This window comes from Diabrotica virgifera, chromosome 6 (genome assembly GCF_917563875.1).
Source record: "Diabrotica virgifera virgifera chromosome 6, PGI_DIABVI_V3a".
In the NCBI taxonomy this organism is placed as follows: domain Eukaryota; kingdom Metazoa; phylum Arthropoda; class Insecta; order Coleoptera; family Chrysomelidae; genus Diabrotica; species Diabrotica virgifera.
Window position 1 is genome coordinate 214,636,328 of NC_065448.1, and position 18,800 is coordinate 214,655,127.

General features: G+C 32.8%; 1 protein-coding gene across 1 annotated transcript in view; it reads right to left on the bottom strand.

Moving 5' to 3' along the window:
- Positions 1–5,094: 5,094 nt before the first annotated feature.
- The window catches only part of LOC126887203 (isoaspartyl peptidase/L-asparaginase), a 42,679-nt gene continuing 28,973 nt past the window's right edge, over positions 5,095–18,800 (bottom strand). The window contains exons 5-7 of the mRNA XM_050654601.1: positions 15,022–15,196; positions 14,671–14,802; positions 5,095–5,250 (exon numbers count right to left, since the gene is read on the bottom strand). Of these exons, the coding sequence (XP_050510558.1) occupies positions 5,114–5,250; positions 14,671–14,802; positions 15,022–15,196 (444 nt within the window). The 3' untranslated portion in view covers positions 5,095–5,113. The remainder of the gene's footprint in view (positions 5,251–14,670; positions 14,803–15,021; positions 15,197–18,800) is intronic.

Here is an 18,800-nt window from a genome sequence, read left to right on the forward strand (position 1 = left end):
TTTTTGGTTTTTCATTTGAAAGTGTATTTCTCGCGATATTAGAGCGTTTTTATAATTTACTTATGGTATTACAATAAATTGTATATTCCGATTATAGCGCCATCTATTGTCTCAAATAAAAGTTGCTTACTTTTACATAAGGAATCAAAATCTGTAATAAAAACTGGCGGTTTCTATTTAAAATTTTAAAGTTACCCCCACCCCACCTTCAGGGGGTGGAGTGTGAGATTGCGTTTAGTGTCATTGGATAGATTTTTAAAAATTATTTAAAAAACATGTTTTTCAATTTTTCGCTCCGATGTTTAGTTAGCGAAATATTCGACCGTTCCGCTACTTTTGGGACACGCTGTATATAATGCTATTAAACAAGCTCGTTATCACACAGCCGATACCAGTGGAAAGAGGCATACAACAAGGAGACTCATCGAGTCGGCTGCTGTTTAACCCTCGTAAGGCGGTGCTTAGATTCTTACGTAAACAACGGTGCGGGGTGCGTTTGCACCCCATCCAGATATCCATTTTTTTATATGTGAACGTTGGGGAAATTGTTTTGAAAGATAATTAGGACTTGTTTTTCATATTATGAAACATAATTTTAGAAACAAAGTACTAATTTCTTCTTAGAAACAATATTATCGCTGCAAGACAAACACATGAAATTTTTCACAGTGTGAGCCACACAAAGCTTTTACACACAATACAGTTATGCCGGGACTTCGGTATTTTTTCTCTGACATAAATAACACCGACATTGTCCCATAGCTCTGTTAGTTCCAGGTGGAACAGCAGAAACGTCTAATTCAGAATGAAATTTTCATCATTTGCACCTTACAGTCACTTTTCCAAAAAAAAAACACGTAAACGCAAAGAGTTTTAAATGCTGTAATGGGTGGAGTGCGTTTAGAATTGAATTTAATGCGAATAAAAAAATTGACAAAAATCAAAAAAAAATATTAAAAAAGATAGGTTAGAAAAACGAGGTCTGGTGTGCAGCTGCACCCTGCACCGCCTTACGAGGATTAACCACATTATGGATTAAATTATTCATAGTCAAAAACCTGAGTATAGGTTACAGAATGAGTCAAGAAATTATCTCTATGGTCTATGCAGATGGTGCCATACTTATTGCAAAGAATGAAGATGACCTTCGAGACTTTTATATCAATTTAATATAACTGCAAGAAAGTTCAACATGAACCAAAAAATAAAACAAAAAGTATTGATTTCTCTAAAGATTAACTGGAAACAGTGGAAACTGGAAGTGTACAGCAAAATAATCCAGCAAGAAAGAAGAATCAGCTAAATGGGAGTACTAATGCACAGTTATGGAGATATAGAAGCGGAAGTTGCCCAACAAATAAACAAAGCCAACAGAATAACACACTATCTGGCGCAACACACATCGACTGACAGACACAAAGGCCAAGATTTATAGGACTGTAGTTAGGCCAATTCTAACTTACATCGCGGAAAAAAGACCTGACACCACAAGGACAAAAAGACTGATGTAAACGTGTGAAATGAAAATAGTCCGAGTTATCACAGGAAAATCATTATGGGACAAGCAACATAGCATAGACCTCAGCAAAGCTGTAATATAGAGAACATAAATGACTGGACACTGAAAAGAAAAAAAGAATGGTATAGTCGTATAAGTAGAATGGAAGATAGCACTGGTAAAGATAGCACGAGACAGACCACCAAACGGCTGAAGGAGTATAGGAAGGCCAAGGAAGAGATGGATTGACAACCTAGATATCTGATGAGGAGGCATCCGAAGATGGAACAGGCGCAAACCTATTAATGAAGCAGGAAGGAGAAGAAGAATTTCATCAAACTTTCAGCCTCTTTCCAATCTATTTAAGCGTTTTAAGTAATACCATCGGTCAAATTACTTTACTCCTTCCTCCTTTCAATAAACTATCAAAATATTTTTATTCTAGTACATTTTGATAATTAATATATTATATTGAATACATAGTGATACATTACATATTGAATTTTTTGAAGTGAAAACTTCTTTAGGGACGTTGTGCGATTTTTGGATAGGGGAAAAAGCATTGAATTCGCGACCGTCATCGCGACCGTCATCGCTTATGCTATATATTATTTGTATGTATATGTAAATTGTATAGAAGTATTTAAATTTAAAATAAATATAAAACTTATTTTAGGATGGGGAAAAGAGATTTATTTCGCGACCGTCATCACGACCGTCATCTCATCGGCGAAATAGATTTTGTACGTAACTATATTATGTGTATCTATACATAAATTGTATAGAAGTATTTAAATTTAAAATAAATGTAAAACCTATTTTTGGATGGGGAAAAAAGACATTTCGCGACCTTCATCGCGACCGTCATATCTTCGACGAAATAAATTTTGTACGTATATGTATTGAAGTGAAAACTTCTTTATGGACGTTGTGCACTTTCTGGATGGGAAAAAGTATTAAATTGGCGACCGTCATCGTTTCGAAGAAATAAATTTTTGAAGTGAAAACCTCTTGAGGGTCGTTGTGCACTTTTTGGATGGGGAAAAAGTATTAAATTAGCGCCCATCATCGCTTCGACGAAATAAATTTTTGATGTGAAAACTTCTTTTGGGGACGTTGTGCACTTTTTAGACGGGGAAGAAGTATTGAATTAACGACCATCATCGCTTCGGCGAAATAGATTTTGTACGTATCTATATTATGTGTATCTATACATAAATTGTATAGAAGTATTTAAATTTAAAATAAATGTAAAACCTATTTTTGGATGGGGAAAAAAGATTTATTTCGCGACCGTCATATCTTCGGCGAAATAAATTTTGTACGTATATGTATTGAAGTGAAAACTTCTTTACGGGCGTTGTGCACTTTTTGGATGGGAAAAAGTAATAAATTAGCGACCGTCATCGCTTCGATGAAATAAACATTTGAAGTAAAAACTTCTTTAGGGACGTTGTGATCTTTTTGGATAGAACAAAGTATTAAATTAGCGACCGTCATCGCTTCGATAAAATAAATTTCTGAAGTGAAAACTTCTTGAGGGACGTTGTGTACTTTTTGGATGGAGAAAAATTATTAAATTAGCCACCGTCATCGCTTCGACGAAATATACATTTGAAGTGAAAACTTCTTTAGGGACGTTGTGCTCTTTTTGGATAAAAAAAAGTATTAAATTAGCGACCGTCATCGCTTTGATGAAATAAATTTTGAAAGTGTGTGTGTGTGTTTATGTTTTATTGGCACTGGTTTAAGCAACCAACTGGCCAGTCAATGTGTTTTGAATTCTCTCTTTTACAAAATATATGCTTAGTATCTAAATTTAAAACTATTAGTACTACTGTTTTTTTTTACTCTGTTTTTTTTATTATTTTTTTTATTATATTTTTTTTTAACATTTTTTTTTTATTACATTTTTTATTTTTTTTTTAGTTTTTTTTTTTTTTTTTTTTTTGTATATTTTTTTTATCGCGCTAAGACCTAAACCCGATTCAACCTCGCGGAGGTTTAGATCTTAGTAACTTTTTATTTTATTTAATTATTTTTTTTTTTTTTTTTCTTTTTTTTTTTTCTTTTTTTTTTTTTTTCTCAGAGCTTTAATTTTAAACAATTAACATGGTTGTACAAAATTTTATAAACATCTAGATTGTTTGATTGTAAAAGGTATATAAGATTAAAAGGAAATTGTACATTAACTTGGACTAGATTGGCAAAAAAGTTTGATATTTCAATAAAATGTAAAGGACATTCTAACAGCATATGTTGTAGATCAGCTAGCTCTCCACATAAACATTCATCATTATCTACAAGTCCTATTTCTCTTTTGTAGACTGGAGTCAGACAGTGATTACTTCTTATTCGACAAATAGTTTTGATAAAGCCTTTGTTGGAAACTTGATTAAACCATGTCTTGATGGGAAGTGTAGGCTGGATTTTTTTGTAATAATTTCCTTTGTCTGAATTATTGTATTGTTCCTGCCATTTCGTCCATTTTGAAAGTGAAAACTTCTTTAGGGACGTTGTGCACTTTTTGGCTGGGAAAAAGTAACAAATTAGCGACCGTCATCGCTTCGACTAAATAAATATTTGAAGTGAAACTTCTTTAGGGACGTTGTGCACTTTTTCGATGGGAAAAAGTATTAAATCAGCGACCGTCATCGCTTCGATAAAATACATTTTTGAAGTAAAAACTTCTTGAGGGATGTTGTGCACTTTTTGGATGGGGAAAATTATTAAATTAGCAACCGTTCTCGCTTCGAAGAAATACATTTTTGAAGTGAAAACTTCTTTAGGGACGTTGTGCACTTTTTGTATGGGAAAAAGTATTAAATTAACGACCGTCATCGCGACTGTTATCGCTTCGACGAAATAAATATTTGAAATGAAAACTTCTTGAGGGACGTTGTGCACTTTTTTAATGGGGAAAAATATTTAATTAGTGACCTTCATCACTTCGACGAAATAAATTTTTAAAGTGAAAATTTCTTCAGGGATGTTGTGCACTTTTAGATGGGGGGAAAAGTATTGAATTAGGGACCGTCATCGCGACCATCATCGCTTCGACGAAATAAATTTTTGAAGTGAAAACTTCTTGGGGGACGTTGTGCACTTTTTGGATGGGGAAAAATTATTGAATTTGCGACCGTCATCACTTCGCTGAAATAAATTTTGTACGTATATAAATTATGTGTATGTATACATAAATAGCATAGGGCATACGCATCGCGTATATGATATAGGTATAGCACTTCTTTTTTGATGGGGAAAAAGCATTGAGCTCGTAATTTATATACTATAAGAAGTTTTCACTTCTGTCGGCACTCCCACGAGTGCCTTCAATTTTTTTGTTTTCTTTGGTCTATATATGGCTGGCTATTTTATATTATCTTTCACCATCCTTGCTGTCAAGTTGAGGTTATAGATTTTTGTAAGAGGAACTGAAGAACGTTTTAACTTTAATTTGACTAAATAATCACCTTAACATAACTGAGGTCAAGAAATATTTTTATGCAAAAAGAAAAAAATAACTTCTTCCTCTTCTTTTGGTCTCTATTCGTTTCGAATATTGGCCATCACAAAAGAATAACAAAAATAAGAAATATACCACTATGTAAAAATTTATTTTAAAATTTCAGTTTTATGCTCATTAGCATTAATTCCATAATGAAGTTCATTGCCCTTTTGATACATCCACGCCATCTTTTTAGAAGTAAAATAGATCCCAGGTTCACCATTTTTGGAAAGGGTTATAGCTCCTAAAAAAATGAAATAGTTAATTAGAATCAGGCGATATATTAAATTTAAAAATACTGTCAACGTAGTTTCCAAAATTATCGAAGTCTTTAACAATAATTGTTAAATTTATGTAAGATTTGTAAATTTAATTAATTTGTATTTAGTTTATATGTAAGTATAATAATTTATTCTGATCACAGAAATCAATCAGAAGATTTTCGTAAGTAGCGAAATTAATGCACATATTTCCAGTGGGAATCGTACATACAATGCTAATAAAAGATTCATGACATCGAAATTATTAGACAAAAAAACCATAATGACTATTTACAAAACATTAATTAGACATTAGACCCGTAGTAACCTATGGTTGTGAAACATGGGTAATGACAAAATAATGACAAAAAAGATGAAACTCAAGCCATTCGAAAGAAAGATATTAAGAAAAGTATATGATCGGGTGCAAGAGGAAGATGACACATGAAGAATCAGTAGAAACGATGAGGTTAATGAATTGAATGAAGGGTATAATATTGCAAGAACAAGTCTGTCATATCTGGAACGTGTCCAGAGACAAGAACATGTAAGAAGGCCCAGAAACAGATGGTTGGATGACGTGAAAGACGACATGAGAACCATGAATATAAGATAATGGAGGAGAAGGGCACAAGAGAGATCTGTATGGATCGACATAATCACTGAGAAAAACATTGAGAAAAATCAAATCAGAGGTTTTCAGTCCTTATCCAATTGGCGCTATTATTGCATATCGCGAACTCTACACAACATTGACTGCCTGTTCATCTTTAGTCAGAAACCAGTTAAGCTCACCTCCTCGTATTTCGAATCGTCCTGTATCTATGTATAGTTTTTCCAACTGTAATCTGTCTTTTAATTTGCCTTTTATATTTGATTCTTGCTATTTTATTATTGTGTTCTCGTTTACGAACAACCTCGAGAGCAGGGCCGTGCGGTGCTATGATGCGGTGAGGCAGCCGCATCAGGCGGCATCACAAGAGGCGGCATAATCAGTAAAATCAAAATACAAATTTAGCCATTCAATAATTAAAAGTATATTATATATAGGACCAAGTGTCAGCCGAAAATATTTAACTGGTGAAGGTTTAACAGAACTTATTTTGACAAATTTGGAAAAAATAGTTCTTGATTTAAAACGGTCAGAGGACAAGGTTATGATAACGGGGTTAATATGAAAGGAATAAGAAAGGGTGTGCAAAACAGAATATTTGAAAAATATCCGAGGGTATTTTACGTGCCCTGCGCATGCCACCTTAGTCATAAATGACAGTGTCTTCTTCTACAGAAACAACAAACTTTTTTTTGTATTATACAAGAACTGTACACTTTTTTTTGGTTTTACAAAGCGTTGGTAAGTTCTGAAAAAAACATGCTTCACAACTAACACTAAAACCGTTGAGTAGGTACTACTAGATGGTTAAGTCGAATAGATGCATTGAAACCTCTAAGATTTCAATTTTGTGAAATACATAATGCCTTATTCGAAATAATAGAAGACGTCAACAATAATTCAGAAACTAAAGTCGAAGCACGAGGATTGGTAAAAAATATTAAAAATGATAAATTTATATGCGGTGTAGTTCTTTGACATGATATTTTATTTTATATAAATTCAGTCTCGACGGTGTTGCAACATGTAACTATAAATTTGTCAGATTGTGTAAAAATGTCAGAATCTATGGAAAAAATTAAAATTTACTGACAATTTGGCTGACCAAATGAAAATTACTGATACTGATATTGCAGAAAATCTTGTAAATAAGTTCCGAATTTCCTGCTGAAAACGAATATTGAGGCAAGAGAAAAATGCGTCAATTTGATCTATGGATACTACGGAACTCTCAACAAAGAAAGATAAATTTAAAGTAAATTTTTTCATCTATATTTTAAACATTGCCGTTAATTCTCCCGAAACTCATAATAAAAATTTTAAATTTTTATATGATATTTGTAAATTGAGGGAAATATAAGAAAAGGGAAAGATGATAAAATACTAGAAAATATTCATTCAATACTTTTCATATAGAAAGTAACATAGGATATAGAGGCAAATGATTTTATAGAAGATTTATTGCATGATTTATCCCAAATGATACCATACTCCATGAAACCTTTAGAGGTTTTGAACTATTTGTGCCAAAATAACCTAATTTCTTTATACCCAAATATAGTTGTATCACTAAGGGCCGGTATTATCTGTCCCGATTAAAACCCGGTTAGAGGAATTTTGTCATGCGAGGTGCAGAAAGTACCGGCCCTAAGAATTTTATTAACACTCTCTGTCTCGGTAGCTTGGGGAAAAGTTTTTCAAAATTAAAAATGATTAAAAACTATTTACGAAACTCCATAAGACAAACAAAACTAAAAAAATTAGCACTTATTTCAATAGAGTCTTCACTAGCTGCTACTTTAGACTACACCAATCTGATTGACGAGTTTGCCAAAATTAAAATCAAATGGATAAAATTGTAATTTTAATAAATGTTATTTAATGAATACATATTATTTCATTTAATTTAAAGTATGCTTTGTTTTTAAAATAACAGTTTTCGTTCATTTTGTGTAATTTCATTTAATAAAAATAAATACTAGTATTAAGTTTCAATAATATTTAGAGGGCGGCATTTCGAAGACTTGCATCATATTGAAAATATGTACCGCACGGCTCTGCTCGTGAGCAGGCAATATTTTGTGTCTCACAAATACACGCTAGACGACACTCGGTGTACTATACGCTACGTCATCATGAAGTACGCTGTAATTTTATGATGGTGGTATTATAGATTTTTTGGGTCACTGAATCCAATGGAAGTGGTCTGGAAGACCAAATGTGGTGCGTTTAATTGTTATTAACAAATTATGGTAAAATTAGGTGTTTTTCAGGAATTATTAGAAGCCCTGTAAATAAATTGATAGTGTTAAGGTCTTCTCTGGTGTATTTTTGGTCGCTGAATCGAATGCGACTAGTCGCGATAACTCAAAATATGTTCTTATTTTGTTAATAACAAAATGTTTGTTTATTCGCCGAAAAGCTCGACATGCGCTATCTACAGCAAGTTTGTAGTCTTTTTCATAGTATTTTTATACGCTAAATCGATTTCCACTAGTCGTGATAGCTTAAACCACGTTCCAACTTTGTTATTAATAAATTATTGCAAAAATAACGATTTATTGTACGTCCACTCACGATTTTTGCTCTATATTTTAAAAAACCACTTGGATTGACATGAAATTTGGCGTACACGTAGCTAGCATGTCAAACAAAACAAGTGATATTGTGCCGATGTCTGCTTTTACCCTGGGGGTGAGTTTCACCCCTTTTCTGGGATGAAAAAAGGAACTTTTAAAATAAGTCCGGAAGTGAATAAACTGATTAAATCTAAACAAATTTTGTTTTTTCAGTTATAGATACAGTTTTTTCACTAAGTCAATACTTTTCGAGTTATTTTTGTTTTTTGTTGAAAAATCAACATATTCACTCGCAAATAACTCGAAAAGTGTTGACTTGGTGAAAAAACTGTATAGAACAAAAGTTGCTTAGAATTAATCAGTTTATCCAATTCCGGACTTATTTTGAAGGTTTCTTTTTTCACCCACGGAACGGGGTGAAAGTCACCCCCAGGGTAAAAGCACACATCGGCACAATATCACTTGTTTTGTTTGACATGTTAGCTACGTGCATGCCAAATTTCATGTCATTCCAGGTGGTTTTTTAAAATTTAGAGCAAAAACCGTGAGTAAACGTACTATAAACCATTATTTTTGCAATAATGTATTAATAACAAAGTCGGAAAGTGGTTTAAGCTATCACGACTAGTGACAATCGACTTAGCGCATAAAAATACTATTAAAAATACTACAAACTTGCTGTAGATAACGCATTTCGAGCTTTTCGGCGAATAAACAATTATTTTGTTATTAACAATTAACAAAATAAGAACACATTTTGAGTAATCGCGACTAGTCGCATTCGATTCAGCGACCAAAAATACACCAGAGAAGACCTTAACACTATCAATTTATTTACAGGGCTTCTAATAATTCCTGAAAAACCCCTAATTTTACCATAATTTGTTAATAACAATTAAACACACCACATTTGGGCTTCCAGACCACTTCCATTGGATTCAGCGACCCAAAAAACCTGTAATACCACCATCAAATCGCGGCGACCTAAAAGTGCCCACGGGACCCCCTATGTTGCGACTAGGACTAGACTACAAATATACACCAGCAATATCATGGATATAAGTAGAAGCACTTCGTCTCCGCCAGAGAATGATGTTCCCTTAGCGCGACTGAGGAGGACAGTCGGACCAAATAATCCATGGCCAATATTACTTAGAAATAGAAACTTCCTATATAATAGCAATCATCTTCTTCTTTATGTGCCTATCCGTGGCGAATGTTGTCGATTATCATGGCAATCTTTAACTTATGTGCAGTAGCGCGGAAAAGCTGCAGAGATGTGTTGAATCAGATTCTGAGATTCTTTAACCAGGATGTTCTTCTTCTTCCTGGATCTCGCTTTCCAAATATTTTTACTTGCAGGACGACTTGTAGGAAAGCATATCTGGATTTATGCTTCCGACGTATTGTAACTTTCGAGTTTTGACTGTCGTCAGTACCTTACGGTTCTTTTTCATTCTTCAGAGAATCGCCTCATTGGTCACTCGGTATTCTGCAAATATCTTCGTTCAAAGTTTCGATTCAACACTATAAAAAAGGACAGAGAAGTCTTAGCATCGCAGTATTCTTACTTTTATACCAAGAGAGAGGTTGTGGCTCCTGAAGAAGGTCCCCATCCAGTTGAAGGTGGATCTAGCTTTAGCGATGCCCACTCTAATCTCTTGGTTGTTGATCCATTCTTCATTTATTATGATGCCGAGGTAGTTGTAGCGTGTCACTCTTTCTATAAGAATTTGGTTGACTTAGAGTTGACCTTCTGTTATCTTTTTCTTGCTAATGATCATACGCTTTGACTTCTATACGTTCAAATTGAGTCCATATACAGCGTGGTCCAAAAGTCTGGAAACGGCCAATTATCTCGTAAATTGCTAGTCATAATTGTACAAAATTTGAGGTACACCTATTTTGGGATACGGACATTCCATATTTGATATTTGCAATGTTGCCAGATTTGCCGTTTCTCTTATATTATTAGTAACTTTGGTTTTTCAAATTCATCACCCTGTATATTCAATCATTATTGGAATCTCCTATTCAATACGAGTTTAACCATATGTAACACATGATTTTGATGTAGTCTGGAAGGTCTTAATACATAAAACAGTGCAAAATATGTAGATTTTAATAAATTTAAATATTTAAATGTAGGATTTTGACATTTTTTCACCATTTACATTATCAACTAAAACTGACAGTACTTGTGTTTTGAAAAGTTCTTTAAGATAAATTGTTTCTCTAAAATGGCTCTTAACGAAAAAGATCGAATTACTATTCTAATGATGAGAGGGTACGGGTACGGTGACAGAAAAAGATCTTTTGTGAAGTAGCCAACTTGTTCAATGATACTTTCCCAAACCGTTCTCCTATTCATAAGGCGACGGTACAAAAAAACTGTAAAACGATTTGAGGAATCTGGAGAAGTAAAAGATAGATACCGATCAGGTAGATCGAAAAGAGTTATGAATGACAACAAAACTTTAGATATAATGCAAAGATTTGTTGAAGATACACATACATCCTCACGCAGGGTTGCACAAGTGCATGTTGTAGGTCGTTCTTCAGTATTAAGGCGCATTTAAATCAAAGCGAACACGAACGAACGAACGAAGGAACGAATTCGTAGGTGTTCGCTTGGTCATTCGTTCGCGCAGATGTTTTTAAGATGGGCCAGTGCCAGTCACACATTGTGTTTAAGTTTATTGTCGTGTTTCTTGCTGGGTAAATTTTAATACAATAATAGCTTACAAAAATACAATGTGTGTTCTGTAAGAAAAAAAAATATGTCATATTCATAAATATAAGTATAAATTTTGATACGACTTCAATAATTTCATTTTGTCCTGTTTCTATAATTTTTTCATTTAAAAAAAATTTATTTTAATAAATAAAATAAAATAGAAATTATTTCCAGACTCAAAAATAATTTATCCAGGTATTTTTTATTATTTTGTTGAAAATTTTGATGATAAGTTTTATTTATTAATACTTTATTTAAATCTGGCATTATCAACTAAGGTTTGAGACATATAAAACGTCTAAAAATGTCTAGCAATTATAAATTCATATTTCTTCTTCTTCATAAGATGCCGTGATTTATAAAATATTACTGTTTTTAGCAGCATTGCAAAGCATTTCATAGCCGTGGATTCTTGTCCACTGACGGTGACGATTACGCAGCGATGACATCTTTTTCTCAGACCCCTCTTACCCTCTATCTTTCTGTCGAGTATGTTGCTGAACAGTTTATCGTTCCCCTTGTAATATGTGCCCCAAGTATGCAGTCTTCTTACTTTTAACATAATTAAAAAATTCCCTTTCCTGTAAACCCGCTCTTCTTAGTACTTAATCATTTCTGACTCTGTCTGTCCATGATAGTCAAAGCATTCAACGTAGGCACCACATTTCAAACACTTCAAATTTGTTAATGGAACTGGCGTTTAATGTCGTTGCTTCCAGTCCGCACAAAAGTACAGTTCAAACGTAACACTTTTTAGCATATAAATTACGGATAAAATATTTGTATTTATATTTCTAATAATGACAAAAGTAATGACAAAAAAAATTATCTTCTTAAGATAATTTTGAATTCAATATATTTAGGTAGGTACCTGTAATGTGCTTCGAACTAATGAACGCAATCTGTATCAGCAGCCAGGTAGCAGGTATTATACGCCGTTTGAGGGAGCTTAGAGAATAACATAATAAAGAACCAGCTTTCTTAAAATTCTTCCTCAAAAAAGTTACTTGCTCTTGATATTATGACTATATTATGTTCAAATAATAAATTGTAAAATTGGTGTATCAAAATAAATTTGCTTTTAATTAATTTTAGCAATTAATTTGATTTGGTTACCTCATTAGTGTTTCTGGGTTGAAATTTATTCAATAAAAACATTAGGCTTCTAAAAGTAAACCACTTCGAACCCTCTTTTTGTCATTTTCGTCTAAATGATGCCAGAAGCTAATTCATTTTTTTAGTTCAGAGACATCACAACCCATTCCCATAGAAATGTTAAAACAAGCATCAGCTTTTCTGTTTATTATTTTATATAGCTTCAATTTTGGGTTTCATAGCCATTCTTCAATTCTATATAACTCAATTAATTGAAGTATCTTTTCATTGGTCCATTCCATATTGCAAAATTATGTTTTCACGACTACACAATAAACAACCCTCGCAAACTAATGTTTGTAAATAAATTAAATCAGTACTTCTAAACGAATTCGTTCGCTACCGTCTATCCACTGTCCACATTGAACAACGATTTCCTTTGATGATTCGCTAACTTACCGACATCGGTTGGAACATGTGCGAATGCGAACGAATTCGTTCGGTCGTGCTCGATTCGCTGTACAAATACAATAAAGTTAACGAACGAATTCGTTCGTTTGTTCGTGTTCGCTTTGATTTAAATGCGCCTTTACGTGTACAGTGTACATATTACGTAAGAATAAATTTAAACCATTCAAAATGAACTTATTGCAAGAATTAAGTGAAGATGACTTCGATCCTAGATTACAGATTACTGAGGTAATGATGAATAAAATTGAAAATGGTGAAAATTTCGTCAACAGAATATATTTTTCCGATGAAGTAACCTTTACACTGTGTGGAAGTGTAAATCAACACAATTTAAGGTACTGGAGTGACGTAAATCCAAACTGGATGCGTGAAAACCATACTCCAAGACCACAAAAAGTAAATGTATGGTCAGGTATAGTAGGTACTCAGTTAATTGGGCCATTTTTTATCGAAGGAAATTTAACAGATAGTTACGAAATATTACTTAGAAATGAAGTTGTACCTACACCAATTGAAGTTGAGCCAATTTTAATAAGATATGATTTCAGCAAGGTGGAGCTCCAGCTCATTTTGGGGTAAATGTTCGGCGTTATTTAGATGAGATATTTCCCGGACGATGAATTGGTAGACGAGGTAGAATTGAATGGCCTCCACGTTTACCTGATTGCAATCCTAAAGATTATTTTTATTGGGGATACTTGAAAAATTCCGTTCATAAAACTACACCAGCAAGTCTTGCAGAGCTAAGGCAACGAATTATCGATGAATCTCTAATAATTTCTAGACAATCATGGAGAAATGTGGTATGGTCGACGCAAAGATCGGTGGGATATGCGCAGTTTATCAATGAAATTCGATATTTGTAAGACATTCGAGAAGCCGCTACAGATAAAATGTTTAACAACCTATTAATCATTCAGAATTACTCGACGGATATTAGTACAGTTAAAATAATTAAGACGATAACGGACAATAATGATTTAATGAGTGAAATTTAAAGTTTTTTTTACTTTAATGACAAAAAAAGCAAGCCCATTAGCAGAACCCAATTAAAAATTATTTTGCACATCATATTTGAAACATTATTTGGTTGAAAAATCTCATTTTTGTTGGCAAAAAAATATATTAATGTGTTTGGACTAAATTACAGTTGTGTTTATCTTAAATAGGATATGTTACTATCAACATTCACGCAGTGCAAACTGAATTTTGTTATTTTGAGTGGAAATTTTCCCAGCGATCTCCGAGGGTACAATACACGCATTCTACCATCGATTAGGGTACTGTCAACTCACAAATGGAGCACATTTTGAACACTTGATAAAGTAACCATTATGTTAAAAAATGTTAGAATCTATCAATTGTACGTTTTAATGTAGGTAGTTGAAAATAGTTAGTATTAAAAAATTTATTGAGACAATTAGGCGTTGCCAGACTTCTGTTTTATGTATTTAAGACCTTCCAGACTACAAAAAATCATAAGTGTTACATATGGTTGAACTCGTATTGAATATGAGATTCCAATAATGACTAAATGTACAAGGTGATGAATTTGAAAAACCAAAGTTACTAATAATATAAGAGAAACGGCAAATCTGGCAACATTGCGAATATCAAATATGGAATCTCCGTATCCCAAAATAGGTGTACCTCAAATTTTGTACAATTATGACTAGCAATTTACGAGATAATTGGCCGTTTCCAGACTTTTGGGCCACTCTGTATAATAGCAATAATAAGGTCCTATATACCTAACAGAAATTTATATATCGAGAGTGAATAGAAAGAAAACGGAAAGAAACAAAAGTCACAACTAAGAAATATGGAAGACAGGTTTAACGTAGATATGATGAAATTATCATATTCTGAATACGCTGCACGGGTGACATCATAATCTTTCAATACTTACCTGCAGTATTATTCAAACGTTTAGTCATTCTTTTCATATTTTGTTCGGTTGCTTCTTGAGCGGATTTTCCATTTTCTATATCCTTTATTATGGCAATAGCTAAACAATATTTAATGATAGTGTCTCCATGACCTGAAATTATTAAAAAGCTTTTAAAATTATAATAAATGATACCATTTACAATTCGGAAATCGTTCTCAAAATGTATTTCTGAGAACGATTTCCGAAGTGGAAATCGAAACGTCAAATAAACTTATTTTAAAGTAAAATTGTGGCTTATTTCCAACAAAATAGTAAACTGAACAAGAAAAGTAATAAAGGAATGTTCCAATCTATTTTATGCTTACTTACCAGTGGTAGAAACTGCTCCAAAATCATCATCAGCGTAAGTGCCACTACCTATTAGGCTAGTATCACTACATCGTCCAACCATTTTGCCATTAATTCCTCCTGTAGAAGTGGCTGCCGCCAAATTGCCCTTACAGTCTAATGCTACTGCACCAACGGTACCTACATCTCCTGGATTCTAAAAAAAATAATCTAGGTATCCGATTAGTCCATAACTATGTATTCTTATATTCAAATTAATTAAATTGTATAGAATGGTACACGGAAAACAATTCGTTAATAGTTTAATTAATTTGGAAATTTTATATATTTTTTTACGGTGTTCTCGAATTGAGGACCGCTACCTGAACAGCCAACATAAGTGCACCGAATTACGGACCGTACGAGAGATTAGAGAGTTAAGGTAGGTAATTAGGGTTAATGAGGGTCCGATTCTTTAACGAGATTTTAATGAGTAAGGAAATATTTAATAATAAAATATTATTTTAGATTTAGTTTATTTTGAGCTGTCTTGAAAGGTAGTCAAAATGAGTGAAATTAAAATGATCTTAAGTGAAAAGGGAAACTCGTTACTTGTGTTGGATGATTATAAGTAGCATGTAAAAAAGGGGTGAAAAGTTTTGGACCTGTACGGTAAATAAATGTAACGCAAAATTGTTTACGCTAGGTGTAGATAATACAATTTCCCGAAAAGAAACAGTGCACAATCATAAAAATGATATAAATAAATTAAATAGACAAATTTTGAGTACGGCAAGCAAACGGAAAGCCATAGAAGATATCACAGAGCGGCCATCAAAAATTATCCATTCTGTAATAAGGGAAAACAGTGATGCTATGAATTCTTTGACTTATAAAATGTCGGAATACAATAACAGTTTGTTGAGACGAATATATTTTGTAAAATTTGCATCATGTTTTCTAAAAGTATAATAGTCCAGTCGGGTTAGACGAATAGCAGGCCTAACCTTGCATTAGGAGCTGCCCCAAATTTTATTTTTCTAATCTTTAGGGAGGGTCAATATTAGTCCAAATTTAAAATCTCGACTGAATTCCACCGTTGCGTTAGCCGCCATCTTGATTTTAAACGAGAACCGTTTTTCCTCAAATATCTCCGCCATTTTCAATTTTTTGACAAAAAGTTTAGAAACTAAAATTGTTGGAAATGCGATTTTCTATAATTTCATTTATTATAATTTTTTTCGTGTGGTCGATATTTTCCGAGTTATGAGGGGAAAATAGTGACAGTTGGAGCATAATTATTGAATTATCTCCTTTATTGTTAGTTTTACAACAAATATGTACCTATACAAAAATGAAGAGAATTAAATTCTACACAATTTTGATTTCTTTCATTTTTTTGCTAAAATTAATATTTAAGGTAGTACGTATGCGTTAATGGCGCGAGAGTAAGACCGGATTGATTTTATAGCAAATGTTTTTGTTCAATATCTACGCCATTTTCAACTAAAATTGTTCAAAATATAATTTCCTACAATTTTTTTCATGCGGTTGATATTTTCTGAGTTACATGGGAAAATAGTAAAAAGTGGTGGGGGGAGCATAATTATTGAATTGAATTTTGTTTGCGAGCTGCCCCAAATTTTATAATTCTATCCTTTGGGAGAGATCAATAGTAGTGTAAATTTAAAATCTCGACTGAATCCCGCGGTTGCATTAGCCGCCATATTGATTTTAAATGAGAACTGTTGTTGCTTAATATCTCCGTCATTTTCAACTTTTCGACATAAATAGTAGGAAAGAAAATTGTTGGAAGTGCAATTTCCTACAATTTCTTTGGCACAATTTTTTTATACGATCAATATTCTCCGAGTTAAGGGGGACAATAATGGAAGCGGAGGGGAAGCATAATTATTGAATTGTCTCATTTATTATTAACTTTACGACATAATTGTATACAATTTGTACATTTTTTGTATACAATTGTATACAATTTTATACAATTTTTGAAACTTCCAATGAAACATCAACCAAACTAAGTATATAAAAGACATAAAAAGACATTATATGCATTAAGTTCACTTAATTTTATTAACTAGCGGGTTATTATTGGTTGAATTTGTCTGTCGATATTGTAAGTTTTATGTCAGCTAAAATATCGTGAGACCCTGTTGGGGGGGGGGATTTTCCCATTTCCCCCCCTTGTAGACCCGCCACTGGTTCTCTCGAAAAATTGTAGTAAATTGTAATTGCAACAATTTCAGTTCTTACACTTTTTGTCGAAAAGTTGAAAATGGCGGAGATATTGAACAAAAACAAATGCTACAAAATCAATCAGGTCTTACGCTCGCACATTTACCACATACGTACTACCTTAAATATTGATTTTATCAAAAAAATGAACGGCATCAAAATTGTACAAAATTTAATTCTCTTCATTTTTGTATAGGCATATATTTGTTGTAAAACTAATAATAAACGAGATAATTTAATAATTCAATAATTATGCTACAACTGTCACTATTTTCCCCTCCATAACTCGGAAAATATCGACTGCAGGAAAAAAATTATAATAAATTAAATTATAGAGAATCGCATTTTTAACAATTTCAGTTTCTACACTTTTTGTCAAAAAATTGAAAATGGCAGAGATATTGAGCAAAAACGGTTCTCGTTTAAAATCAAGATGGCGGCTAACGCAACGGTGGAATTCAGTCGAGATTTTAAATTTATACTAATATTGACCCTCCCTAAAGATTAGAAAAATAAAATTTGGGGCAGCTCCAAATGCTATCCCGACTGGGCTATAAATATTAAATGTAAATATGTGTAACTCTTTTATTTTTATAAATATTAAATGTAAATATGTGTAACGCTTTGATGTTTAAAATATTGTTTCTTAAATAGGCAATAAATATCTACGATTATTGGGAGTCGTACTTTTAATAATATTTTATACCTGATAATGATATATATTTATATGAATATAATGATTTCATTATCAGAAGTCTTGGTCCTCAATTCGTGCGATTTTTTCAGGTATAAAAGTAAACCCTTACTTAAAATTTCATTTTGTTCCTCAATTCGTGTCTGCCCTTTTTTTATTATATCGAAAGAAAATGTTATAACATAACCCGTTCTCTCAGCTTCGAAATATTTTCACAAATTTGTGTGTTTTTGCTGCTATCGTGACTCCTGTCTTTGCATTGAACTTTTAGTACATTCTTTCACGGTTTTTGCTCTAAATTTTAAAGAACCGCTTGGATTGACATGAAATTTGGCATACGTATAGCTTACATGTCAAAGAAAAAAAGTGATATTGTGCCGATGTGTGCTTTTGCCCTGGGGGTGACTTTCACCCCCTCTTGGGGGTGAAAAAATATATGTCCAAATTAAGTCCGGAAATGGGTAAACAGACTAATTTTAAGTAACTTTTGTTCTATAGAGCTTTTTCGCCAAGTCAACACTTTTCGAGTTATTTGCGAGTGAATATGTTCATTTTTCAACAAAATAACCACATTTTTAGACGGTTTTTCGCAAATAACTCAAAAAGTAAGTATTTTGTCGAAAAAACGTTCTTACCAAAAATATAGCCTATAAAAAAGTAAAAAAATGGTGTACGCGTTAGCTCTCTGGATCTCGTAGAACCAGAGTTATAGCCAATGAAAACTAGATTCATATTCACCAAATTTCAAATAGAATATTTCGACGTGAAATATCCAAAAAATTAAGCACTTTTTGGGGAAAACCCTTTATGACTTTTTTAACGTGTTTAAAAAAAGCTTTATTTCTGTTTTTACAAAAAGTTTCTAGCATTAAAT